Source organism: Eriocheir sinensis, chromosome 16 (genome assembly GCF_024679095.1).
Source record: "Eriocheir sinensis breed Jianghai 21 chromosome 16, ASM2467909v1, whole genome shotgun sequence".
Taxonomy (NCBI): domain Eukaryota; kingdom Metazoa; phylum Arthropoda; class Malacostraca; order Decapoda; family Varunidae; genus Eriocheir; species Eriocheir sinensis.
The window spans coordinates 5,663,414-5,675,246 of NC_066524.1; the positions used below are offsets into that span (position 1 = coordinate 5,663,414).

Below are 11,833 nucleotides of genomic sequence, written 5' to 3' on the forward strand. Positions count from 1 at the left end.
CTATCCAAATCTCTTATGCAAGAGTTAACCAGCATCTTCACTCTTACATCCCTCACGCTGGCAAACTCTTGAACAATCTTCCTTCATCTGTATTTCCTCCTGCCTACGACTTGAACTCTTTCAAGGGGAGGGTATCAGGACACCTCTCCTCCCGAAATTGACCCAACTTTCGGCCACCTCTTTGAATTCTTTTTAGGAGCAGCGAGTAGCGGGCTTTTTTTTATTATAGTTTCCTTTTTTGTTTGCCCTTGAGCTGTCTCCTTTGTTGTAAAAAAAATATTGTGGTAGGGTCAGGTTCATCACTAAATCTCTTTCGTGTCCACTTATATATGCACGTCATGGGGCGCAGACCGTACAATACTTTTGCGCCTCTACCAATCACGTAATGGGTCAGGACTGTCATATGGTTATGAATTATATTCATCCCCCACACATGCTCGCCCCCGCACATTCGATGCATTCAATTATGCTAGGATACGGCTGGCAATGGGTGCCTTCAGATCGGCTCCGATTCCAAGCATTTTGCTACATGCTGGAGTACCACCACTGGATTTGCATCAAGAAGGATTGCTAGTAAAATACTGGTAAAGACTACAACGCCAACCCAAGAATCCCGCCTTTATAGTTGTCACAGACCTCAGATATGACATCTTATACAATAACATGCCCTCTCCCCTCTGGATTACGTGCTCGTGACATCATCAACAACCTTTCATTGCCATAATTTCCAACAGCTATAGTTCATCTGCCTCCTACCGCACCATGGGAGTTTTCCGACACATTTTTGTCGGTCCTTCCCTCTTAGTAAGGCAGCTGTGTCAGAGACAACTGCTCGGCAGATATTTCTTTCTCATTTTTCTAGTCACGCCACGTCTATACCAATATTTGCGGACGACTCTAAGTCCAGTGCTTACGTCGGATTTGGGACTGTCTATCCAGAGTTTTCCCGGTTTGGGAACCTTCCTGTCCCGGCATCTATTTTTACGGCAGAGCTCTGTTATTCTTTTAGAAAGAAGAAGTGTAATTTTTAACATGCCCATGTGTCATTTTACCATTTTTTTCAGGCTCACAGGCTGCAGTTACAGCTTTACATTTTTTTTTTACAAGCACCCACCCTGTTATTTTAGATATTTTTAGCTGGATTGTTCTGGCCAAAAGGCGTGGCCATAAGGTGACTTTTAGTTGGGTCCCTGCCCACGTCTCTGTACGTGGCGATGAAGCCAAATAGGTGGCGCGGGCCGCTGCTTCTCATCCTCCCTCACTGTCCTCTACCTTATCGGGATCTGTGCCCCGAAACTCGGTCCGCACTCAAGAGTGTGGGCAGAGCCGATGGGATGTATAAAGATGACGAAAGTCGTCATGTAAACGTTTTGCATATAAAACTCAACAGGCCAACTCAACAGGTTAGACGATCCAGGCTGGAGGCTGCAGAACGCTTAGCCTCAGACCTTACTATCATTTCCGATTAGTGTAAAAAGAATCTGGTGTCCTTCAACGCCTCAAAAACTCAATTTTTTCACCTACCAACTCGACACAATCTTCCAAACAGCTATCCCCTATTCTTCAATAACATTCAGCTGTCACCTTTTCCTACACTAAACATCCTCGGTCTATCCTTAACTCAATATCTCAACTGGAAACTCCATATCTCCTCTCTCACTAAATCAGCTTCCTCGAGGTTGGGCGTTATGTATCGTCTCCGCCAGTTTTTCTTCCCCGCACAGATGGATGCTGTCAATATACAGGGGCCTTGTCCCCTCTCGTATGGAGCATGCATCACATGTGTGGGGGGGGGGTTGCTCTACTCACACAGCTCTCTTGTACAGAGTAGAGTCAAAGGCTCTTCGTTTCATCAACTCCCCTCCTCATACTGACAGTCTTCTACCTCTTAAACTCCGCCGCCATGTTGCCTCTCTTTCTTCTTTCGACATTTTCATGCTGACTGCTCTTCTGAACTTGCTAACTGCATGCCTCCCCCCCCCCTCCCACGGCCCCGCTGCACTCGACTTTCTACTCTAGCTCATCCCTATACTGTCCAAACCCCTTATGCAAGAGTTAACCAGCATTTTCACTATTTCATCACTTACACTGGTAAACTTTGGAACAGCCTTCCTTCGTTCGCATTTCCTCCTGCCTATGACTTGACCGCCTTCAAGAAGAGTGTATCAAGACATCTCTCCACCCGAAATTGACCTCTTTTTTTGTCCACTCTATACTTTTGTCTATTATGGGAGCGGTGAGTAGCGGTTTTTTTTTCTCTGCACTCTTTTTGTTGCCTTGAGCCGTATCTTTTGCTTTAAAAAAAAAATCAGAAAAATGGCAGTTCAATTGAATGTATATCCACGCGGTCATATGACCTGGGTCTTAAACATTTAAAGCAGCAGCCATTGATATTCTCAAGACATATCAGATGCTGGATATAATAAATTGAAGGTATGGATATGAGGCAGATGAAATATAAATCCTCGAAAATTTGGCCGGTCAGCTCATAAGATATTTTATTTTACAGAACAAGAGACCAATCAACACAAAAAGAAAACTAGAAAATATTCCCACAAAGCACAGATTGTCAAAAAAAAAAAAATGATAAGATTTAGTTCTTGAGGTATCTTTGAGGAAGGAAATTCAGTGAACGAAGGCTGTTCCATGTCGTGCCATAAAAAGGTTTGGAGGAAAGAAAGACTTGGCATGAATGTTGCGCGTATGACACACACACACACACACACACACACACACACACACACACACACACCGGTGGCTCAATCGGTAGAGCGCTGTGCCGTGAGGCTTAACGGCCAAACAGGCGGCGGTTCGACCCCCGCTCCGGCGGATACTTTCGGTTGACCATGAGTGGTTACTGTCCCCCCTTGACTGAGCAAGGGGGATGGGGTGTGTGGTGTGTGAGGTCTTGGCAGTACCCAGAGATCGACGATAATGAGCACTTGCTCTCGTCAGGAGGGTACCTGCTGGCGAAAGCGAGTCCAACTCGTGATCAGGCCGTGGTGAATTACACACACACACACACACACACACACACACACACACACACACACACAAAGATTAAAATAAAAATGATAATAACAACAACAACAAGAACAATAATAATAATAATAATAATAATAATAATAATAATAATAATAATAATAATAGTAACAACAACAATAATAATACACACCTCAATATCCACGCCGTACAACATAGGTTTTGATCCCTTCTCCCCTTCCTTCATGAAGATCCTCGGAGGGAAGTGGAAGGTGACCACCCGCATTTGGTAGCCGCGAAAGTCAGCCAGCTTATCCGGAAAGAGGTTAGGAGCTTCAGTTAAATCCCCACCATGCCAGGTTAGCACCGCTCGCATACGTTGGGGCCGGTATGGTGTGGTGGTCATGACAGAGAGGGATGTGTCGCCAGCCGCTCGTACCAGCAGGAGGTTAGTGAAGATGCTGAGTTCATCCTCCTGTCAGGAAAGGCGAGAATAGCCACTGGCATCCAATAAATTACATATACTCAATAAACATATGCCATGCCGAATAATTATCGTCCAGTTATAATCGATCTCATACAAATGTTTAGACAATCATAAAATAATTGTTGAATTATGTTCCTGGTCTGCAAGCATATTTCCCCATTTTCTCATAACGATTATACATGGGCTCTTGCCTTCGAAGTGTCTGCCGTGAGACGCTTTGGGCCCAGACTGAAGACAACGTGTATTCTGGAGGCGAGGTATTTGTCCCAGTCCCAGAGAGGTTCTCGCAGGACAAGCAGGAGCTTATCAACGTCCCACAACACGCTAATGTAGACGGGACACAGCGTGATGGTGTTGAGATCCACATGATGCAATACATCCGGGAAGCTCTCGTCCAGAGTGAAGACAAGGTGAGAGGTAAAGCCAACCTGCTCCAGGATGAGACCAACCAACTCCGCCATCTCATACTGATTGTCTCTCTCGTCATGCAGGAAAATAAGGGTGCAGAAAGGAAAGTACACCTTCCTCAGTTGAGTAAAAAAATTAAGCATAAGTCGAGGCGTTGATCGGGTAGCTACATCAGACTTGATGGCGGTGGCGGGGCTGCCTTCACTGCAACCAAGAGCCACTATAGTAACCACCACCACCAATGTGCAGCACCACTCGCTCCTGGCATTAATACATTAAGTTTATGATTAGAACCATGGCACATTACCAACACTATGTTGCAATATATCCATAAACGACAGTCATGACAGTGCAGAGGTAAAATAATTGCAAGCTGACGAATACAATTTTAACTTGTGTTTGAGAGAGAGAGAGAGAGAGAGAGAGAGAGAGAGAGAGCATATATTAACATAGATTCATGTATTTCATCAGTTATTCTCCTCCGTGGGGCAGTGGTTAGCATCCCTAACTACGAATCGGTGGGCCTGGGTTCGAATCCCGGCGTGCAGCCCACCCAGCTGTTCATCGTTTCTTTTGGGAGGTAAAGTGTGGTAGCCTGGAGATTACACTGGCCTAGGGTCGGGTTAAGGGTTCTCTTCCACCACAAGCTTAGAACCAATGAGACGGAGATCAGTAGGCTACCGCCGCTACGCGCAGGTATGGCATATCCTCCGAATTTTCGTTTACCTTTATATATTTCCTGATTAATAGATTTAATGATTCACAGACTATGCACGGCGGAGGAGAAATCAGATTATGTGATATGGCCATGAACAGAAGTGAAACTACATGAAATGGCTATTTCTTGTTAAGGACAATTATTAAGATGCATTAGGATAATATAATATGTTTAAGATGAAGTGGTGATCGAAGTTTTTTTAATGTTGGTTAATCATTTTGCAATGGATCAGTTAAGGTAGGAATTTATTTTATTCTCGTGGTAAAGAAAAGTTTGGTGGTCAGAATTTATTCAATTATACTAGTTTTGTGCCATTAATTACCGTTGCGCAAGGAAGATATCATATTGGTTGCCATGGATTGAGCAAAACCGAAATAAGTAAGGTCGACCGACGTGCAGCCCGTCGATGACGTTACGAGAAGGGATCTCTCATTCTCTTTCAGGCGCGGTTCCTCTCCCATTCTCTTTCACAGTTCAGCGGTAACTAGGTTATTTTCAAAGGAGGAAGTCTCTCTCTCTCTCTCTCTCTCTCTCTCTCTCTCTCTCTCTCTCTCTCTCTCTCTGTGTGATGTGTGGGTGTGTGTGTGTGTGTGTGTGTGTGTGTGTGTACACACAGAGAGAGAGAGAGAGAGAGAGAGAGAGAGAGAACATCATGGTGTGAGTGTGACTGATGAAGTTGCCGGCTAGCCCTACTGTTTTTATACCCTGTGTTACGTCACGAGGAGGTAGGGGAGGATGCGCGGAATGGAACGAATTTTGGGCCGCCCGTCGGTCAACCTTACTTTTTTTTTTACAACAAAGGAGACAGCTCAAGGGCACAAAAAAAGGAAACAATAATAAAAAAAAGCCCGCTACTCGCTGATCCTAAAAAGAATAAAAATAATCAAAAGAGGTGGCCGAAAGAGAGGTCAATTTCGGGAGGAGAGGTGTCCTGATACCCTCCTCTTGAAAGAATTCAAGTCGTAGGCAGGAGGAAATACAGATGAAGGAAGATTGTTCCCGAGTTAACCAGCGTGAGGGATGAAAGAGTGATGATGCTGATTAACTCTTGCACAAGGGGTATGGACAGTATAGGGATGAGCATGATTAGAAAGTCGTGTGCAGCGGGGCCGCGGGAGGGGAGGAGGCATGCAGTTAGCAAGTTCAGAATAGCAGTCAGCGTGAAAATAGCGATAGAAGATAGAAAGAGAGGCAACATCGCGACGGAATTTAAGAGGTAGAAGACTATCAGTAGGAGGAGGAGAGCTGATGAGACGAAGAGCCTGAGGCTTCACTCTGTCCAGAAGAGCTGTGTGAGTGGAGCCCCCCCACACGTGAGATGCATACCCCATACGAGGGCGGACAAGGCCCCTGTATGGATAGCAACTGTGCAAGGGAGAAGAACTGGCGGAGACGATACAGAACGCCCAACCTCGAGGAAGCTGATTTAGCAAGAGAGGAGATATGAAGTTTCCAGTTGAGATTTTGAGTTAAGGATAGACCGAGGATATTTAGTGTTGAAGAAGGGGTTGGGGTTGAACACTTTTAGAAACGTCCGTCGTATGGTTGGACACCAGAACTGTACCGCATATTCCACGTGAGGTGAAAAGTGCACCTTAATGAAGCCCAACATTGTGTGTGCTTTATTCGATTCATCAATGCATTGCTAGACGGTTTGACGTGACGATGATACCCATTTTCTGAACATTGTGTACGCTACTGATTTTAATACGATGCATTTCATAATCGAATCTGTTTTTTTTTATTTGAACTTGAATAATCAGCCACTTATCTAAATCAAATAAAAGTCAAATTTCCCATCTATCAGACCAAGCTGAAATTCTACACCGGCTTGATGTGAGAGGACTGAGTTATCAATGGATCAATTATCTATGTATACGGTGAAATTATTCAACCCAATGTCGATGTCATTGATATAAAATACAAACATTACTGGCCCATGATTTGATCCTTGAGGCACACTCCTAATGACTAGTGACTGAGGTAACTTAAAAAAAAATCGCAACTCTTTGTTGTCTGTTGCTCGGCAAGTTTCTGATCCATTTATATGTTTAATCCTTAATAATTAATTGTTCGATTTCATAATATATTCCATGGTATCTGTTAGCGATTTTTAAGTGTTTACTTTTTAAGTTGTATATTTAATGTTTAATAGATAAGGTTGTGAGAAAAGAGGTAATGTTATCCGTAGAGTCTCCCAATAGTTACATTGTGATAACAAGGACAAGTCTGGAGAACCTTAGAACCATCGGCAGTCAGCACCACTAACTCCTAATACTCCGTTTTTCAGGTCTACAGTACTATAAAAGAAAATCCTGTCACTAAGTTGTGAAATCACTGTTGTAACAAATCTCACTGAAATATACAATTCCAGCATAATTGATTAAAGTAATTCCAGCATTAATAAACATCAAATTAAAAAGACAACCACCACCTATCCTCCGCTCGTAACGAACGTGGATGACTGACATCTGTGACGCCAATAATAATTCCCGTAACGGGTAACAGTGGTATGTCAAGTAAGGGTAAGTAAGACTTGTCTGCTTACTTCCAAAGCTTACAGATATTCACATGCTGGTTACAATAAAAGTTAGGGACAGCATCTGCTCAACTTTAGTTAAGTCTGTCATTGCAGAGAAAAAGTCTGTTTTAAGCAGAAGCACATGAGGTTCAAGGATAAATTGTACCTATCCCAATGTTAGTCTACACCCTCGGTTATAACGGCTCCAATTAAATTAAGAAGACTGACTGCCTTGCATCAACTCAGCAATAAAAGAAAATAGTGGGTTAGAGTGAAAAGTATTACTCAAGCACTCCCCCCTCGCATGAAAAAGATGCAGGCAAAAGCTTAGGAACCAAACATAAATTAGTAGATGCGAGGATGCAGGTTATAGTCGTGTGGTGGAAAGATACACAAAGCAGCGTCAGGCTGAACCTCAAGCCGGCGTTAGTCTTTGGAGACGATAACTATGCACCATTCTGTGCGAAAAAAAAATCGTAAAGCTCAAATTTCCAACCACCTATTTATCTGACTATTTCTGCCTAAACCACGGGTAAAAGAACACACCAAGGAATTTTTGATTACCGCTGGTGACACCCAAAAAGGTTTAGGTCAGAGGGTCGCGAAGGCCCCCCTCCCCGACGAACGTGTCGACGGGAAACGAAGCTTCAAAAAGGACTCAAAATTATTTTAAATGCCATAAAAGTTGGCTGATAAAACCGTGTAGGTTGCCAGTGGGGCTGTAGTCAAGGGATACTGCACTCCTTCGAAGAGGAACTTTAAGGACAATCATGTACACAAGGAACTCTAGTAATAATCTAGCATTAGCTACAGAAATGGTTTCTCCATCTGTCTAGTTTCCCTGTTTAAAACACGAGATCAAATCAGTAGATAGCCTATAGGCGTCCACTGGCCTATTAAAAAGGCCTGGTTTGCACAGTGTCCACAGCAAAATTTATACCCTTTACGAGGCTGTGTTGCCCATCTTCCCCAAATGTTTCAAGAAAAAGTGACCGAAACGCATCCTCTCTTAGCCGTTTCGGTGAAACTTTTGCTATTGCGCTGGACATATCAAAAGCTTTTGATAGGGTCTGGCACAAATCTTTGCTTTCTAAACTACCCTCCTACGGTTTCTATCCTTCTCTCTGTACCTTTATCTCCAGTTTCCTTTCTGACCGTTCTATTTCTGCCGTGGTAGACGGTCACTGTTCTTCCCCTAAATCTATTAACAGTGGTGTCCCACAGGGTTCTGTCCTATCTCCCACTCTTTTTCTGTTGTTCATTGATGATCTTCTTTCCAAAACGAACTGTCCTATCCATTCCTACGCCGATGATTCCACTCTGCATTATTCAACTTCTTTTAATAGAAGACCCACCCTTCAGGAACTTAACGACTCAAGGCTGGAGGCTGCAGAACGCTTAGCCTCAGACCTTACTATTATTTCCGATTGGGGCAAGAAGAACCTGGTGTCCTTCAACGCCTCAAAAACACAGTTTCTCCACCTATCCACTCGACACAATCTTCCAAACAACTATCCCCTATTCTTTGACAACACCCAGCTATCACCTTCCTCAACACTAAACATCCTCGGTCTATCCTTAACTCAAAATCTCAACTGGAAACTTCATATCTCATCTCTTACTAAATCAGCTTCCTCGAGGCTGGGCGTTCTGTACCGTCTCCGCCAGTTCTTCTCCCCTGCACAGTTGCTGTCCATATACAGGGGCCTTGTCCGCCCTCGTATGGAGTATGCATCTCATGTGTGGGGGGGCTCCACTCACAGCTCTTCTGGACAGAGTGGAGGCAAAGGCTCTTCGTCTCATCAGCTCTCCTCCTCATACTGATAGTCTTCTACCTCTTAAATTCCGCCGCAATGTTGCCTCTCTTTCTATCTTCTATCGATATTTCCACGCTGACTGCTCTTCTGAACTTGCTAACTGCATGCCTCCCCCCCTCCCGCGGCCCCGCTGCACTCGACTTTCTACTCATGCTCATCCCTATACTGTCCAAACCCCTTATGCAAGAGTTAACCAGCTTCTTCACTCTTTCATCCCTCACGCTGGTAAACTCTGGAACAATCTTCCTTCATCTGTGTTTCCTCCTGCCTACGACTTGAACTCTTTCAAGAGGAGGGTATCAGGACACCTCTCCTCCCGAAACTGACTTATCTTTCGGCCACCTCTTTGGATTCTTTTTAGGAGCAGCGAGTAGCGGGCTTTTTTTTTATTAATGTTTACTTTTTTGTGCCCTTGAGCTGTCTCCTTTGCTGTAAAAAAAAAAAAAATAATCCTTCCGTCCAGTGAACGCGCTCCTGTTTATGAGGGCCCTGCGCCCGTTCCCGGGATTGACCTTCGAGCGGCTGAGAGATGTTTAATCTCCCGGATTTGACACGAATGAAATGTCCATGACAATCTCACTTTGAAACAAGAAGTCCCTGGCCGAATAATCTGCCTCCCTTGCTACCCTGCGAAAGGCCTAACTGCTGTTGCTGTTAGTGGGTGATTAGAGGCAGAAGCCATTGTGGGATTAGTAAGGTAAGTAAATACCTCTTGGTTGCACATGCAGCGTAGGAGGAGCAAGCACCCTTTGAAGACTGCTACACTCCTTACATGAGAACAGTTACCGTTATCCTTGACGGCACTGTTCTTTATCTCTACCCACCCCTCATAGTCCTCTGGTCAGGTTTCTCTGCCATTAAAAAGAGTTACTAGTAAAATGAGGAGTAAAATGGAAAAAAAAAATATTGCTGCAAAAATAAGTAAAGTAATAATCATTCACCGCTAAGTATGTGCTCACTCCTCCCCGATGCTTTTAAAATGCATAATAAAAGAGGAAAAAGAATAATGAGTGAGGCTTAGCAAGACATAACTTCTCCACTGTGCAATAAAACACACAAAAGAAAGGAGAAAAGAAAATGAATGATTATACATAAAATGCGTAACCATGTTACTCAAGAAAAATATTAAACATCCACACGCCAGAAAAATCAACAGCTGAAAAATCTAATAGATTAGATACGGCCCCACACGCCTAAACACGTGAACATAATAATAGTAATTCACTTGAAATAATGTTACAAGTGGTGTAATTACTGAAACCGTATCAATGAGTGTCAGCTATAATGTGTTAAAAACCTCGAAGACAGCAACTTGATGCCCCACTACTCAGCACGCTCGCGTCCTTCGCCTCGCCGGTGGCAAGGGCAGGGCTGCAGGGGTGGCAGGGTCTGCCGTCCCCCGTCTGGTACTAGCGGTGATGGGAGAGGCGGCGGGCAGACAATATACGCCCACCAGTCACCCTCAAAGGTCCGAGTTGCCTGGCGAAGATAAGTGCGCACCTACGATGAGTTGTGTCGTTGGAAGAAACAAATGCCTGGACACCTCCAAGGAAACTTGGTTGTGTGGAGGTGAGAGGCGGGGCGCGCGGGCTGTGTGGAGGTGCGGGACGGGGCGGGGTGTGCTCGGGTGTGGCTGTGTGCTGACTCGACTCACTGGGGCAGGGAAAGCCGCGCGCTGATGTCAGCGTATGCTTGCTGTGTCCGATACCGTTCACTGCCCCCACACACTGTCACTGAAGCTACGTTTGAGAGAGAGATATAACAATTCGGAGTAGTTCGTAACCACGCTGCACATCATTTATGTTAATAACTTTTGAGCGTTACTTTTTTTTAACGTGGTTAACGACGAGGCGGCCACCAGCCACCATGCATTTTATGTTATGTTATATTAGAGATAACACCTATAGAACACTTCGGAGAGGTCCGTAAACCGCTGTTCACCATTTTTGTTAGCGATTTTTAAGTGTTTACTTTTTAAGTTGTATATTTAATGTTTAAGGCGCGAACTGTTATCTCACGTGAGGTCCGGTATACCGTTGCCTGCTTTCACAAGTTGATTGTAGTAAGGTGAGATAACACAATAGCCTTTTTAGTTAAGTGATGTGTGGCCGAGTGGTAGCCGTTATAAGTTCACTTTAGTTCACTTTAGTTCTCTCTCTCAGGTTAATACAAATACCAAATGTATTTTAACTATATTAACAGTTGTACTACATAAGGTTTACAGTTTACGTGAGCGAGACGCACGAAATCAGAGACAGCCACACCGCTGCAGGGCGCGGGGCGGCAGAGCACCGCTGGCCTGCCCGTCACCCGTCTTGACTTCCTCCTCCGCGTTGTTCGCCCGTTTTATTTGCTTGTAGTTCGTCCGGAAGGGTGTGGGTTCCGGTTGATGACTGTTGATGAAAGTCATCATTTGCTGATCCTAGTGTCAGTTCATCACAGCTTCCCACGGCCAAAAGCACGACGTGTTGTTAGACATCCTGTTGTGCGACACCGACCGGGTGTCGCCACACGTACAGTCATACATACACATGTACATTATAATATACACATTACATATCGAAGCCAGGCTTCCACCCACCTCCTCCCCCTTTTCCCACACACATCATTCCAGCGACGAGGACGCCAAGCGAGACGCTGACCTACTGAGCCTTGGGCAACGAGAACTGATGAAAATGAGAAAACGGCTGAGCAAAGAACTAAAACAGATAATAGTATTCTAAACTTCTCCGAGCTAACACCTTAATTAGAAGTTGTGTCAATTCTCCACTTCCTCGATAGCTTCACAGCGATTAAATTCAATACAGCGGATCTAAGCACAAAGTCTATTGCTGCCATTGTCAAAGTTATAAGCACTGGTCGTGAGTGGCACTACACATCGTCATACATCAAGGGACAAT

General features: G+C 44.4%; 1 protein-coding gene across 1 annotated transcript in view; it reads right to left on the minus strand.

Annotated features, from left to right (window-relative positions):
• LOC126999211 (ionotropic receptor 21a-like) overlaps window positions 1-3,481 on the minus strand; it is a 65,873-nt gene extending 62,392 nt beyond the window's left edge. The window contains exon 1 of the mRNA XM_050861539.1: window positions 3,176-3,481. Coding sequence (XP_050717496.1) covers window positions 3,176-3,388 — 213 coding nt within the window. The 5' untranslated portion in view covers window positions 3,389-3,481. The remainder of the gene's footprint in view (window positions 1-3,175) is intronic.
• Between the last annotated feature and the right edge of the window lie 8,352 nt (window positions 3,482-11,833).